At 46.1% G+C, this 15,572-nt stretch overlaps 4 protein-coding genes across 5 annotated transcripts, besides 1 other annotated feature; 2 read left to right on the top strand and 2 right to left on the bottom strand.

Moving 5' to 3' along the window:
- Positions 1 to 1,018: 1,018 nt before the first annotated feature.
- Positions 1,019 to 1,042: a sequence feature (AT_rich).
- A 974-nt stretch (positions 1,043 to 2,016) lies between these two features.
- Positions 2,017 to 7,675, top strand: TSTA_117670 (uncharacterized protein; the record flags this gene model as incomplete). Its single annotated transcript, XM_002481939.1, has 4 exons — positions 2,017 to 2,071; positions 2,232 to 3,646; positions 3,708 to 3,817; positions 3,870 to 7,675. The coding sequence occupies 4 exons, from the start codon at positions 2,017 to 2,019 to the stop codon at positions 6,964 to 6,966; spliced, it is 4,677 nt and encodes a 1,558-aa protein (XP_002481984.1). The 3' UTR covers positions 6,967 to 7,675.
- Positions 7,676 to 7,879: 204 nt separating this feature from the next.
- Positions 7,880 to 9,717, top strand: TSTA_117660 (uncharacterized protein). 2 transcript variants are annotated; one of them, XM_002481937.1, is made up of 4 exons: positions 7,880 to 8,142; positions 8,319 to 8,478; positions 8,533 to 9,274; positions 9,333 to 9,717. In XM_002481937.1, the coding sequence occupies exons 2-4, from the start codon at positions 8,412 to 8,414 to the stop codon at positions 9,415 to 9,417; spliced, it is 894 nt and encodes a 297-aa protein (XP_002481982.1). In that variant the 5' UTR covers positions 7,880 to 8,142; positions 8,319 to 8,411; the 3' UTR covers positions 9,418 to 9,717. The 2 variants fall into 2 exon arrangements, with proteins under 2 accessions (XP_002481982.1, XP_002481983.1); XM_002481938.1 differs by having other exon boundaries at positions 8,533 to 9,717.
- Positions 9,718 to 9,771: 54 nt separating this feature from the next.
- Positions 9,772 to 11,335, bottom strand: TSTA_117650 (uncharacterized protein). The gene is made up of 2 exons (XM_002481936.1): positions 11,151 to 11,335; positions 9,772 to 11,095 (listed from the first exon to the last, which is right to left on the bottom strand). Exons 1-2 carry the CDS (start codon positions 11,206 to 11,208, stop codon positions 9,804 to 9,806), a joined length of 1,350 nt encoding a protein of 449 aa, XP_002481981.1. The 5' UTR covers positions 11,209 to 11,335; the 3' UTR covers positions 9,772 to 9,803.
- Positions 11,336 to 11,758: 423 nt separating this feature from the next.
- On the bottom strand, positions 11,759 to 14,861 carry TSTA_117640 (uncharacterized protein; the record flags this gene model as incomplete). The annotated part of the gene is made up of 7 exons (XM_002481935.1): positions 11,759 to 12,094; positions 12,153 to 12,289; positions 12,335 to 12,810; positions 12,878 to 13,639; positions 13,689 to 13,802; positions 13,859 to 13,981; positions 14,044 to 14,861. The coding sequence occupies 7 exons, from the start codon at positions 14,859 to 14,861 to the stop codon at positions 11,759 to 11,761; spliced, it is 2,766 nt and encodes a 921-aa protein (XP_002481980.1).
- Positions 14,862 to 15,572: the final 711 nt, after the last annotated feature.

Genomic DNA, 15,572 nt, shown 5'->3' with positions numbered 1-15,572 from the left:
AACTAAGCCTACAACGAAGGTCTCCACGTTTCAGCTGGCATACTGTGTATCAATAAGAGCTCAAAACCGGAGTATTCGTGTATGACTTGGTTGTTTCTGCCGAATCGCCCATACGTGGCGTGGCAAACGATGTTCCTAGTTGAGCGGAGTAGACAAGACAAATCCCAACACTGGAAGGATTGAATATATTTAAATCCAGCCATAAATACCTTCAATATATTGAGTCATATTTTCAGATATTGACGGTCATGTAAAAATCTTCAGATATAGTTATCAAACGAGAACCAATAATGTTCGAGCATACAACCGAATACGCGCTTAACTCGTAGCGGTTTAGAGAGGCCAGCGCATTTCTGCAGTGCCAACACATCCCGCCCTCTCACTGTGGATTTTAGTACATTCTCTAATGGGATGGCTGCATGCACTGCATACTCATTACTCACTGAGACTTTTCTGTATACAATGCTTTAGTTAGTGATCTGATTGGTTTTGATTGATGCTAACGACGTGGCAGTCGTGGAACCGTGAATTCGATCGACAAGGTTGGTCGTGACAAAATTGTTATGAATCTAACCGTCGAGTGCGCGTATACATAGTTGGTTTTAGACACACTATACGCAGTGAGAGCGTGGAGTGAGTACATAATCCACTATGTCTCTGTTCAGCTTGTTTTTTCTTTGCCTTGACGGAGTCATCGTGGGACGACGACTATCGTGACACTGACTAAATGCACATGTCCAGCTGAAGCATATCGCCTCTGTAGTTGTTTTTGCCAACGTGGCGAGGGATGTAGGATTAACGATAGATAGAGAGGCAGAAGTAGAATATAAGTTGTAGTGTAGCGTGAGTAAAGGCAAGGACTGACCCTGTGACCTTCCGCGTCCTTCCCGTGATCCCCCAAGCATCCATCCCATCAACCACCAACTTTCATCTCTTCCCACTAGATTGCATTAACACTGCAATCCTATTCCTCAACATACGTTCATTCCAGAGCCAATACTCGTCAAGTCGATCGGAGAAAAAAAAAATAAAAATAAATTAACCTTGAACCCTTTACCGATACGCTTATTTTTTTCGTCCAGAACGTCCAAACCCAACCGAGTCTGACCTTGGGTGGTGGACAACACACACCCAGTCAGACCCAGCCAGACCAAGCTGCGACTAACCTCCCTTGCGCGACGAGATTCGTATTCGTCCAGCAAATATATCATTATCAACAACCTGCAGCAGTCCGAAACCAGTCAGCCCGCTTCGCCCAGAACACCGCGCTTGCATGTAGTAGATGCTAGTTACATGCGTGTAAAGGTGTCGGACTCATCGAAACGGCCTACACCAACCTAGTGCGTATTGCTAACAACAACGCTTCGACCGACAGTGTCTGGTTGCACCTGCCATCTCCTTACTGCCGAAACGTCTGTGACTCTGCAAATCAGTCTCGAGTTTCATAACTGACCCCTCCTGACAGTTGCGCTAGCTGGCGCTGGTCAGATTATTGTTACCGACTCTTTCACCAAGCAAAACCCAAGTGACTCTCTGATCGTGTCGAGTTCCGGATATTGGTTGTTTTATTCGACTTACTCTCGCTGCTCTTTTCTTTCTATATAGGATTGTTTACTCGAGTTCATCAACATCGACACCACGAAAAACCCTTGTTCATCATCCCGCCCAGCGGGTCCTAGTCTTACACCAACCACTCCACTCCACTCTCTGCGACTTTATGTTGGTCTTAGCCTAAGATACTAAACTACGTACTACTTCCCCGCCACATTTCTGAACTGTTCCGCGCTCCAAAACTCTTCCTCTATTATACTCTCGGTCCATCCGGATTTGCTTGAAAGACAAGCAGAAAATCAAAGGGGTGGTACTCGGCGCAAACAGGCATTCATTCACTCATTCATTGCGCGCCAGCGATTAGAAGTATGCGCTAGGAAACTAATTCGTTTGTCACTCGCCACGGGCATTGCGCATCCTCGAGTATCGTCTCGGGAACGGCGCCAGGACGTCGCCCATGGCAAGATGATCGATGCCCAACATGCCTATTCCCCACCGCTGGGTCTGGAGTTTACAATTCGTACGTTTTCTTCATTTGTTTCCTCCATCATCTCGTCTTTGTGAAATTCCGTCGCATTTTGCAGCAGCGAACGAATTGACAGCAACGCTATCGAACTGATTTCTGTCGTAATACTTCTTACGGCAGATCCGATTAAACAGACAAGCTAACATCATCTTAGCTCTCCCTCCCTCACCCGTGGCGTCCCCAGTAGGATGTTCTTCCTCATTTGAATTATATGAGGCAGAATGCTCTCCTTTCAAGGCACCACTTGCGCCTACCATGCGCACTCCCACTCCCGCTGGGGAACCTGTTCCTATCCCGATGCCGGAACCAAGGCCTATTGATGTAAGTGAGCCTGAGATACCCGTGGTGAGCTCAGAAACTTGCACCACACCGGAACCAAAGGACCAGGAGCCTTTCACTACATCCCCGGCTTCTACTGTTCATATCCCGTTGTCCATCACCCCCGAGAGTACGGTCTCTTTCGAACAATTTGCGACCCAATACAGACGCTGCCAGCAAGTGGAGATTGAGAAACAGGTTTTGGAACACCGTCTAATATCCACTAAAATTTCGATATGTTTGTCCTCGAGGCTTCTCAGAACTGGCGCGACTGTACAGCGCGGTCTCGTTGACGCTTTCAAACATGGAGATAAAGCCGGCTTTATTTCCATATATAATACGATCTATGATATCCAGGAAGCATGCGAACTTGGCTCCAGTCGTTCCATCAATCGTCCGCAGTCCTTTCCGGAGGAGTCTACATTTTCTCTACAATCTCCCAGGACCCGTACCGCCAGTTTCATGCATCAGCTTAGCTGTCAAAGTAGGAAGGATCTCCTGGAAATCCTAGCTCTAGTCCGAACAGACGCCCAGTTCCTGGTCGACTGTATTACCGGTTTGCTTCCATCACAGCTCTCTTCACTGACTACTCCTCTTGGATTTTCTGCCAGCGGGGAAACCATCTCGCCGCATTCCACTGCCCGGTCCCGGAATTCTGCCACCTATGCGAAACGTGCCACTCCTAATTCTATACCCTTCAAAGAACATGCCTGGGCCCTTGAGCGATCGGACCCACTTTCTGCGCTTCTTTACAATGTTTTTGCTGTTCCACTAGATTGGCACCCCGAGGAGTCAGAACTACGTCTGAATGTTTGGTCTTCTGTGTGCGCAAAGCTACTATCCTCTGGAGATAATAAATACTTGAATTTTGTTGGCCAGGTCCTATCCTACTGGTCAACGGCTAGCGACTGGCGAGCCCGCCAAAAGGTTGAACTCTACCTTATGGATGTTTTGCAAAAGGGCGCGTTCCTTTTGGAAAATATTGAAAGCCCGGTAGCCCATTCCCTTGGAGTTGAACCGCCGGATCCTTTACGGACGGACGCTGCAGAGGAATTCTTCGAATCTGCTGTCCAAACTTTGTTTGAGGTTCTTGATGATTCAGATGCTGGCCTTCCATCTGCGGCCCTGGAATTTTGCAATGCAGTCTTGAATAAACTGGCCGATGCAGAGATCCGGGATCGCTTTCTGGAGTTCATTTTTGTTCAATGGTTTTTCTCTAGATATCTTTATTATGCCTTGACTTTTCCAGAGGTAACTTACTGAAGATTATACTGATCGCGAATAATACCGGGCGTACTAACACTTTACACAGGGCCAAAGTTTATTGCTCGACTTCCATATTAGCAAAGAAGCACGTGAGAAGCTTCTGAGCCAGATAGCTTTACGTGCCCAGTCTCAGTTTTATCGAGTCCTACATTCAGTGTACGTGTATTACACGCTCGTATGGCTCAAGCATCCACTAATTTTTGTATAGACCAGAATTTTCTACTGTTAATACACAGGTGAGACGACATGTCGACAGCATGATAAAAAGATGCCTGTACTCTTCCCACCCAGCGCCGGTCGCGGGGTCGAATAAGTACGACGAGCAAGCAAGTGATTCATCCAGTTTCCTCATGTTGTGTGCCGCCGACGTTGTCACCCTTTTGAATGTCCTGTTTCCAAGAACCACTAACAGTCCCTCTGGCTCTTTGTCGTCAAATTCAACCCATCCAGCTCTAAGTTTTACACAATATAGCGGTCCTCGACGGGCAGCTCTTCCTGCTCACTGGTCCGGAAGGATTGAAACTGTGCTTGAACGACCGACCAAGCCAGATTCGATCAAACAGGAAAACTCTCGACGATCCCGGTTCCATCAACGCGCAGATGTTATCCGTTTTGAGCTGTCTGATCTTGGAGAAACAGATGCCCGTCCAGTTCTGGATCATCCATCCACGGAAGATTGGACTCTACTAGCAATTTCTGCGGACATGAAATCTTTGAATTGGAAAACATCCGGCGGAAATTACTCTGATGGCATCTTTGAAGGCCTTTCTGACAATGGTGATCGGTCCGGAACGGTCCAACCGGAAGAGGATTATGAAGCACTCCATGGGGCTATACAAAAACTGGTCAACGAATTTGAGACTCTTAGCCGATCAAGAACTTCCCGTACTTCCCTCGTGCGCCAAAGTCGTTTCTCGTCATTAAAAGAGAGGTTTGATGCCGCGCGATCGGTCTGTGAGAGTCGCTCGGATTTCCTGGGCGCTCACTACTGGTGGACTGCGTCCAATCAGCTAATGCAAAGTCTCTCAAAGTCGATTAACCCGCCGCCTAATGACTCCTGGATTCTTGGTCCTATGCTTCATTCATCGCACGATTCTTTCTCTAAGTGCAATACAGTTATCCATGAATGCGAAGAAGGTCTTTTCACTTTGAGTCCTCTGGTCGAACGGCTTAAAGAATACAGCAGGAAGAGTATCACCGGCATGACCAAGCTAAGGAACAAAATGTGGTATATGACCGATGTCAAAAATTCCATGCGATATGAAGATGCGAAACATGTGGCTCTTGCACTGAAGACCATGGTATACCCAAACCTACATCGCGACACCACAAATGAGCACCGTTCCCGCAATGGATCCAGGTACCTTGGCGGATCTTTTCTTCAAAAACCGGAAATGCATGTCATGAATGTGATGAAAGCCTCGACAAGCCAAGGTGGTCCTAATAAGTTGAGTGACGAGCAGGTTGAACTTACGCGAAAGTGGATCTCTCATCACGGTATAGACAACTTCTGTCGTGGTGAGGAGCGAATTCATCGCTTTTGCTATGAAGTCAAGTCTAGTATCAACAAACTCGTTGGAGATTCCATGGCCGAGACGCCGGTTTTGTGGGCGAGCGAATTGTTTCAGAGAGAACGTGCCAAATTTGAAGGGCCTAACAATAGAAGTTATTCGCACATTTCGCCGACACCAGGAGCCCGACCATCCAGTATCAGCAGCGAAGAAGCACTGTCTAGCATGCCTTTCTCCAGCTTAAATTTTCGCGGTGCAGAGTCGTTACGTCCATCAGAACCATCATCATCGATATACCAGAACCTGTCGTCAGAAACTTGGAAGTACTCACGTAAGCTCGAATTGGATACTCTATCGTCCTCCGGTGGCTCGAGTAGCAGGGCTGCATCCAGTTCCACCACTGAATCCTATACTACCTTCTGGTCACCTTCTCAGACACAGGCTCAATCTGCGGCTAGCGCCTCCAGCTTTCAATCACGCCCTCCATCTATGTTTAACGATGCGCCGGCACCCCGTCGTACGGAGCGTACTATACACGGAAAAACAACTTTCTTGGACGATCTCCGACAAACATTGACCAGCCTTTTGCTCAGTGATCTGGGCTCTCCTGTATGGAGCTGCGGTAGCGAGACGGATGCATGGTTCATTGGCTTTCTCAATCAGACCCGGGTACAAAGACAAATGGACAAGCAAGCCCGGATCCAGAAATTCTTAGCCGAATCTGAAAAGGCTATACACCAGCGTCGCGGACGAGTGATGAATGGAGAACGATACACATCTCATCGAAGGAGTGTATCGGCTGATCCAATCTTGATGACTGTGCATGATACTCCTAAGGTCACCACTGAGGGGCCATTCGGCAATACGTTAGGCGTACAAACTGCAGATGAATCAGCTTTCAGCTACAAATCTGCGTTCTCTCAGCTATTAGATGTCTTTTCACGCAACGCTAACCCTTATGTGAAACTTGGGGCTTTGCGAGATCTGAGGGCGTTAGTCGTCGCATCTCTGGACCGGGTTGGGGATGCATCCCCTACACCAACGCAGAATCTCGTCAACTCTCAAGGCGTGTCTGCGGAAAATCCGAGGGTGAGCCGTCGTAGCTTTACAGAAGAGCTTCTAGAGCAAGACGATTCTTTCCGAATGCATACATCACCAGCACCGGAATCTATTGACTTTGATTCTCACCCATCGTATGACCTGTTGAATACATCAGAAAGTCGGATAATCACAGCAATAAAGAATATCTTGAGGGAACTACAACCGAAGACCTTATTCCGCGATCTTCAGTTTGTATCAGCTTTCGTTCCGAGTGAAACCTTGAATAAGACAGACAGTGGAACTGCGTTCTTGCAATTCGGACTTGCGGCGCTGTCACTTAAAGAAGATGTCTGTGCCAGCATGGTCGAGCTAGCGGATCGGATAGTGTCTCAAGAGCTCAACCGACGTCACACGCAGCAGGCATTTGATTTCATTTCTCGGACGCAAGACCCCATCGAAGATGCGGCCAAAATGTGGATCATAACCGCCAAAGAAGGCTATCCTGTGGCCCAACGTGAGCTTGCTATCTTATATCTGACACATCCAGAAATTCTTCCACGGGTGACTTTACCCTTAACCCTTCCACGGGACACTTTCAAGGCGGAAATGATGTATCGGCGTGACAGGGATTCCAAATCTGATCCGCAGAGTATGTGCTTGGCGCTGCACTGGATGCAGCTGTCTGCCAGCGGTGGAGACGAATTAGCCAGAAATCGTCTTCGCGAACGAGAAGAGTTTGAATCTCTTGTTTGATTTATATTCATTCCATCATTTTGATTTCCTTTTTCTTATATGTTTATGCGATCATTTTTAAGTTTCACCTATACCCCCTTTCTCATCTTCGGTCTATTCTTACGCTATCTTTTCTTTCATTCTATTTTCTAATTAATATGCGAATCAACATGTGAGAAGCGCGTCGATTCTTGACAACATAGCATTTATTCGACGCCTGCTTTCATGGCATTATATCCATCGTTCTGTTTGCGTTGATCGCTGACAGCAATACCTTTTTAGGCACTCATTCTTTTCATACCAATGTTGTCATTTCTTCACCCGTATAGTCATTTTCCTTCTCGCCGGAGTTGAGAGTCGAGATCAGTTTCGCTTCGCTTAAGAGGCGCAGTCCAGGGAGGCAGCTTGAATGATCTACAGGCATTTTGTTTACCTAGGTAGTCGGTCTCTGTTGGTTCCAAAGACGGCGTCCACGGGCTTTTAGGATACACTGATTAACTATATATACCATTTATATATTTTTGGCATTATTTGGCAGTTATTCTACAGTGAAAGGCTTATTGAACGTTTCTCCAATGTCGTTTCTTGAATTCCGCGGTTATGAGTTATTAGTGGCAGGATATATTGCTGGTATGCGGGATTTTCTGCTTGTAGATTTCTGTGATGTCGGCAACAAACTGCAAGCTTCCTTTTTCAGTAACTGATGGCTAAATAATAAAGAATCAAATCATTAGTTTCGCCCGACGTACATGAATCTGTGATAGGATAGTCGCTCAGCTAATGGCTGAACGACACATGCCTGGAGCTCAGCAGAGCGGCCGGAGTATTTCACACACGCAAGGAGGGATGATGTAGATAAGGAGAGTGGTACTGCATATAGAGTATAGACATGTATTTAGAATCGTCAGTTTCTGAGCTGATCGATATAGATGCCGAACAATTAATGGGTGGTCTTATTGAGGGGAGAGAGCCACAAGGCCATTGCGTCATAACTTTCCCTTTTGTATATCCACCACTTCCACAACCTCTTCTTTTCTCTCTTGTTAACCTCTTCAACTCCTGGAAATAGAATCCCTGTCACTCCACCCAACAGACGAATTCACTTCAGACTTCTGTTTATCAGTCAGGCAAAAGGATCCACAGAAAGTTCCATCAGGCACAACAAACAACGCCAGACGCTGTAACTTACGCTGAAAGGTATTTAACTCCAGCTACCATCTGATCTGTCTCTTGTCATCGATTTCACTTGCACTCAGCTTAGCAACGCCAAAACATTACTAATGCTGTTGGATTGTCTATGCGATTCAGCGCAAACTTACTAATCCTTGCCAGTTGTGGTTTCAGCTTGATATAACTAACAGGAAATTAAAAAGGCCGGTAGATGTTCTAATTTCCGAGATATTTTGCTTTCCGTCTCTACCAAAGTTACCCCGCTGTCGGTGCGAACGACCGTACTCTTGCTCAACATGACTTTGTCTCACGAAACGACGGGCAACGCCCATAGCCCAGAAAATGCACCTAAAAGACCTAAAGGTTTGTTTTTCAGGCTGGTATAGACATGGAGTTGAGCAGACTAATTGTGGTTAGGCATCTTAAAAAACTCGAGTTCTTTCGTCCATCAGGCAACATCGCCGGAAAAAGTCGCCATTTCACCACCTCTCCCTGCTGATCCGGTCGAGAACAAAGAAATCACTCTTCAGAATACTTTACAAAATGCCGGTCGTCGCTCGTCTAGCACACGTCGCACTTCCTCTGGAAGACGCCTTTCCGGCACTGGTTCCGCACACGGTGATCACGATGATCGCTCTACGCATCTGAAATGGGACGAAGCAAACCTGTATCTTGCAGAGCAAGAGAAAACGGCCAAGATGAAAATTGACGAACCAAAGACCCCCTGGGCTCCGAGCTACGATCCCTCACAAGATGAGCGTGAGGAGATGGAATTAGAAGCTGAAGATCGCACGCTCGATGCGCATGATTTGGTGGTTGATGAACTTGATCAGGCTAAGAGTGCTCGTCAGAAGAAAGCCACCGGTGCTGTGAAAGACAATGAAATCCCAGATTTCGAGCTAGGTGAGCCCGAGGAAGATCTAAGTGGGCAGCAGAATCTGGCCCGAGCCGGTGAAAGTCGGATTACCCGCGAACGTAGCCTGAGTCAAAACTCAAATCGAAGTGATAAGCATGTCGATGTTATTGTTGATGATGATGGGGAGAGTACTGGCCATGGAGAAGGTTTGATGACATCTGAAGAAGCAAAAGAGAAACATCGTCAGTTTGAGGAGCACCGGAAAAAGCATTATGAAATGAAGAACATCAAGGATCTTCTAGCGTATGCCATCCCATTTCTTCGATGCCTGAATACAGAATAGCTGACATGACATGTTCAGTCACCCCGAAGAACTCGACGAATTGGACGAAGACGACGACGCTCAGCCACCAGCAGTGCCACAAATTCCAAAGAATTTGTCCTGATCTCCATGGGTAGACACACGAGCTGCATGGACGAATTTCACGAGATTATGAAAACACTTGAAATATTTTATTCTTGGATCTTCTCCTTTGACACTTTTCTTTCGCCGATGCCTTCTTAATACCCCGGTTATTCTTCTGTTCATGTCAAACTAAACTCGCTACGTATTACTGTCTGCATGAATGGTACTGGGTGAGGTGGATACCCCTGCATATTCGAGGATGAGTTGGATGTCTGTAGTTTTATATTATCGCTTGTAAGTAGTTGGTTTGACTGTTAAAAATCAATGTATTCATTTGGACAACATTTGTACTGCCCAGGTGGTATATAGTAGGCGGTAATGCTGCCATATGTTTCAAGATGAATAAATACTATTAGCTATATATGCTTACAACAACTCCAAGTATTCATCCACACACCCCTTCGGCGCATTTACGGGGTTACATCTCGCAGCTCCTCCCAGCGGTAATGCCACGAAATAATCGCTATTATACCTCGCACTCACACCAGCTCCCACCCAATCCGAACTAACAATTTGTGCACCGCTCGCCAGCGCCGCGTCACGCATGGCAGGCACTTCATCTGTTAGAAGCATTTGAATCGGTTCATCGGCGCGCGTACGAATAAAATACCCCTTTGAAACTAACTCTTGAATTTGGTGCTGATTGTTGCCTGTAATTGGATTATTGCGTTTTATGAATGCCGCATCTGGTTCGCCGGGCAGAGAGTTTGTGAAGATTACTCGGCCCTCGAGGTTTGTGCGACCACCGCTTCGGTATGGATCGCGGATTTGAATGGGATGTGTTGGTTCATTGTCCATGACGAAGAAGAATTTGCCGCGAGATGATGAGAGCGTGGGCCAGCCACCGCCATGCTCAAAGGCGAGAATTGCTTCTTCTAGAGTTATGTTTTTGTTGCTGTTGCGGCTGACCACGCCGTTGTCCATTGCATGTTTGCGTAAATCGTCCGGCGTGATGAGTTGGTCATCACTAAACACTGAACGAATCTCCGCGTCCACTCGATCTAGGGCATCGACAGTCCAATCCTCAGCGACGACACCACCTTGTAGCTCAAGACCGGGTTCCGTCTTCTTAAATTCAATCAATATAGGTATGGGCACATGTAGCCCTTTCTTTGACTCGGACCAAGCTTTCACCTGCGTCAAACATTCGACCAGCGTATGACATATGGTTCCTACATCTGCATCGGCAATATGCAACACTTTTGTACCTGGTTGTCGCATCACGTCCTCCGGTAGACCGTAATGCGCATTATCCGACTCGGACATATTTGCGATTCGACGGATAAGCGGATCCGCGAAAAGCCCGCCATGCGTGTCAACATAGACATCAAATTCGAAGCTGCGGACTTGCTGGTGTTCCAGTTGGTCGTGCACGGAGGCGTGGGAGTAGTAATACCCTTCAACATGCTGGTCAACGTCTGCCATGAGGTAAGGGAAATGGATTCTTTCCGGCAGGGAGACTTCGCGATGGTAACTGTTATGTGTGCCGATGACTTGGAGATTGTTTAACCGTAGTTTCTGGTCTTGGTCGTGTTGTTTTTGTTGTTGCTGCAGGTGGATCATGGAGGGAGATGTGGATGACAATGCGGATTGGTCATTTTGTAGGAGCTGATTCGAAAGGGACGATGTTGAATTAACTGTTTGATTTAATACAGAAACTGATGCACCTAGATATCAGTATGAGGTTTTAAAGAAGATGATGCGAAAGCATACCCCCAATGACAAATATTAGAGCTGCGCAGAGCACAATCTCGCGCATGGTCATAGCCATGTTGGCCACATAGATATAGGCTTCGCGAGACCGCGAATCTGCCTGTTAATTTCAATACGTGCTCACTAATCCTTCAATATGTCGTTATAATCAATCAAGACATATTGACTCGATACAGAGCTTCCTCTTGAAAGTTGTTGGAGAGTTGAGCTCCGAGACATGCAATCGGCACGGACGCTTCTCCGAATTGATGATTGGTGATGTTGCTCATCCAATCATCGGGCAGATTGTATATAAAGTCTTGGCATAATTATGTGCCATAACCCTAACCCTTTGGATAGTGAAAAGACGAGAAATTTTGATGAAATTAACAATGCACTGGGTATGACTGATATACTTTTACATTCACAGATACCTTTGTATATAGTAGACAGACAACAAAGTGTTGATATAACAGTCTGACAAGTTTCTGGTAGCGATCCAAGACGTCCTTGGTAGGTGTTGAATGTTTCGAATTGGCATAAAGACAAGAATGCTAGGTGACATAAGAAACGATTTATTAATGAAGGTATCTATACAAGGTTTAAACACGAATATAAATTACGGTGGATTATCCAGATTCCGCAGCAACAGCTTCATTCCACCTCCTCAAAATCTCCTGCTTATCCTCCTCACTGGCACGCCTATACGCAGCAAGACCCTGAATGATTCTCACTTGCAAAATTTGTGCTCTCAGATCCCTATCGTCTCGCTTCTCAATTTGCTTTTCTAGACCTTTCAAACAATATCCAGGTAGACCAAAGGCGGCGGCGATGGACTTAAAAAACAAGCCTCCTATACCTCGTCCGATTCCCTTTCCGATGCCCTCAACTCCGTATTCTCGGGTGTCCCGATATGGATGTATTACGAGACCTGTCACGGCATCGTATAGGTTGAGGAAAGAGCTCTGTTACGAGAGGAATTAGTGGAACTTGCGGCACGTAGGTAGGTAAGGATTATCTTACCTTGCCGGCTACCTTGATGCCACTCCTAAGTCCAGTAATCTTCCCTCTTTTCCTTACTGTCTCATCCTTCAGAATAAAATTGGGGGCATTGTGGAACCCATTGGCCAGATTATAGAACAGGGCAACCGGTGCTAGACCTGAGTTAATGGAAAGTTTCATATATTGTTAAAAAGTGAACATACCGTGAAGTCCGGTACGTAACACGGAATAAGCGAAATGCGCAGTCTCGGAGCCAAATTCTTCCACTTTGCTACGATGTTTCCCCTTGTTTTTCTTCAGAAGAGACCTGAATGTATTCGTTCTTGTAATCCGTGGAGTCTTTCTATACTTCGAACTATTACTAAAGTCCGGTAGTGTCCCTGATACCATTCTGTATGCCACTCGTTCAAGATGGTTAGGTGAATAAGACAATGCTGCTGTTACCGGTTGAGAGAAAACCGTCCCGTTCTCTGGGTAATCTTGCTCGAATGAGCGTCGTTCGGTCATTGGGATGATAGGACCCTGGGGTTCGGATTTTCTGTGAATAGTCCTGGAGATGTCGCGAGCATAGCTGTGTACACTGTCCCATGTTTTCACGACTGTATCGGATACGAATGCAAGGAAGCCCATAACAGGACCTGCGGCTCCCTCGTCAATGTGCCACTCTTGATGTCGATGCCTGGTTCTTATTAGTATACCTCGGTAGACGATAACAAGCAAACATGAAAGGGAGGGGGGTGGCAAACATTGTGAGATCGCGCAGAGAGATGATCTTATTGTCGACCAAAGTGGTAGCAGCTAAGAAACCTAGTCTGATATTTGTCTTCTTCACCCTCCAGATAGCCACATCCTCAGGACGAAGCAGACAACGCATTGAGTCATACGAGATCGAATTATGGAACGAAGCAGCTGCGGCCTCGTTTCCACTTTCCCCTGCAATCTTGGCACTCAATTTTAGGACCGATGCTTGAATGTCAGGTTGGAGTGCTTTTATGATACTCTCAGCCAACTTTTCTTCCGTCAAAGACTTAAACGGCACAGGTTCCGGCCCAGCATTGGCTCGGTGAATCATTGAACCCCAGAACGGCTGGTCGCCAAAGAATGGAATCACAATGGTCGGTCTACCCATGGCGATACCGATTGCAGTGGTACCAGCTCCGCCATGATGAACGACGCAGGAAACATGCTGAAATAACCAATCATGTGGACAGTTTCCTAGTAAGAAGATGTTTTCAGGAACATCCTTTCCACCAAGTCCACCCCATCCCTGAGATACAAGAGCACGAACACCAGCTCTCTTAACGGCGCCAAAAATTATTCTTGTGAGCTCTTCGGGATTATCGACGACAATTGAGCCAAAGCCGATGTAGACAGGGGGTGGTCCTCCTGCTAAAAAGTCTGCAAGATCCTTTGGTGAAGTATAGTCTGATCCAATTTTGAGGAAGGGGAAACCGGTGATGTTGATATGGGAACCCCAGTCCACAGGTTTCGGAATAAGGGCCGATGACCTGTTTTGTGTCAAGAGAAAGAACGTAACTGTGAAGTTGCAGAGTTTACCAGGTGTAAGTAAATGGAATTTTCATTCTTGAGAGCAACATATGGCCCCAGAGAGGGCTGATAGCGTCCAGATGCAGTGTCTTCATACGGAAACCGTTGATGATATCCCCAAGTCTCCTCGAACTTTAGCAATCTCCAACCCGCAAATGGAAAGACAATGATGCACATACCCTTGCCATGCTAGAAGCTCCATGATCGTATATGACATGTAATTAGCCAGTTTTGGATCTGCTTTATTTCCTTGTATCGATGCTAGGGGATGTGGAAAGTATTGTGTCGGCGACCACGGCATACTACATAGAAATAAGATGAGTAAGACCTTGCCATAGACATCCCTTGTAGTAGTGAAACTCACGTAAACATTATGTGAAGTGGAATTCCCAGCTTCTCTGCGCAATGGATATGACCATAGCTGGGTGGATTTGCAATGATAACATCTGCAATAAAAGCCCTATCTGCTTCCGCATTTTGGGCATCTTCACTTTGAGTATCTGTGCCGTTATCAGAAGTCTTTTCTTTATCCTCCTCCATTCCATTTCCAGATTCAATACAGCTTCTCCAGCAACCTTCGAGGATAACTGAAAACTCCGCTCGACGTTTGCCTACATCTCCTGACTTCCAACTTTCTTTCCCCGGAAGCAAACCCGGATTCTTTACCATGTAAGCCATTAGAGAGCTAGGGTCGCCACCAATAGAGAAAAATTCTAGTCCGTTCTCTTCCACAAAATCCTTGAACACTGGATGTGTACAAATTCTCACGCGGTGTCCATAGGGTGGCTTGGTGAGTATTTGTCCAATGGCGATGAATGGCTGCACATCTCCTCGAGAGCCAACAATATGGATCGCAATATTCAAACGTGTGACTCCAGTGTACTTTGTCAGAATATGTTTGAATTTCTTCTCGTAGTCCTCATTGTGATTTAGATGATTGGTGTGTGTAGGGATACTCCATAGCGGTTTCCGATCTTTCTGTAGGTGTTTGGTAAACTTGTGAACTTTGTCAATCAAGTGAATGTCTACCAAACCCTCGTGGTTGACTTCTGCAGACACATTTAAGCCTTCTTTGGAGATGAACACGTTTCCGACATTGTCAAGCTCCACGGACCGGCGTGATCCCTTGGTAGCAAGTAGCTCGTTGACAGTGGGTGGCTGAAGGCCTCCGTTTTTGTCCATGGTGAAGCGATTTTCTTCCTATGTCGTCACGATCAAAAATTACATATGATGCAGCAACCCTCGAAAGAAGCACACAATGGGTGAAAACGAGAGAACAAGAAGTATTCAACGACTGCAGATTGAAAGATACGATCCTTGATCGACTGTAGATCTCTTATAATAATTGATTGCTAAGAAAAGGAGGTTTAAACCGGACTGACTACCTTGGAACTTCAAAGGCGTGTCGCATCGGATTTCCCAACGAGCTGAACCTATGCAATTTCACAATCACTGTCAGGGAATGGATGTTACGTGAAAAATTTAAAAGAGCTTGTATATTTATTAGTTCTGACTAGTTTACTGGCTAGTTTTCCAAAGAATTGTTGTTATCATGGGGCGAATTCAGGACGCTCAAGAGCCAAAGTAAAACATGTGAGAGCGCCAAGATTAGGGCTAATTTTCTGTGGCGCACCTCGTTATAAGCATCCGATAATGGATCTATACCCACCTCAGGTTGACTGTATACATAATAAGTATAAGTCTATAATGCTATGAGCAAGTGTCATTTCAGATGCACCCACCATATTACCATCGCGAGGCCTACTCTATATCGTATTTTATTGATCTTGACGACAATGAGAAGATACTGCTTCCAAGATCCTCTACCTTTTTTATCCTGTTGACCTCGTATAAACATCTTGATATGTGTTAGTTAATTGAGTAATCTTTAAA

Source organism: Talaromyces stipitatus, genomic scaffold (assembly GCF_000003125.1).
Source record: "Talaromyces stipitatus ATCC 10500 scf_1105507295555 genomic scaffold, whole genome shotgun sequence".
Classification (NCBI taxonomy): Eukaryota; Fungi; Ascomycota; class Eurotiomycetes; order Eurotiales; family Trichocomaceae; genus Talaromyces; species Talaromyces stipitatus.
Note: the sequence above shows the minus strand (reverse complement) of the source record. Positions and strands in the feature narration are given on the sequence as shown.

Coding starts and splice junctions, on each gene's coding strand:
- TSTA_117660 (XM_002481937.1), top strand. CDS start 8,412: ATGACTTTGTCTCACGAAACGACGGGCAACGCCCATAGCCCAGAAAAT. Junction 8,479..8,532: donor TGCACCTAAAAGACCTAAAG/GTTTGTTTTTCA, acceptor AATTGTGGTTAG/GCATCTTAAAAAACTCGAGT. Junction 9,275..9,332: donor AACATCAAGGATCTTCTAGC/GTATGCCATCCC, acceptor TGACATGTTCAG/TCACCCCGAAGAACTCGACG.
- TSTA_117650 (XM_002481936.1), bottom strand. CDS start 11,208: ATGGCTATGACCATGCGCGAGATTGTGCTCTGCGCAGCTCTAATATTT. Junction 11,096..11,150: donor TCTAATATTTGTCATTGGGG/GTATGCTTTCGC, acceptor TAGGTGCATCAG/TTTCTGTATTAAATCAAACA.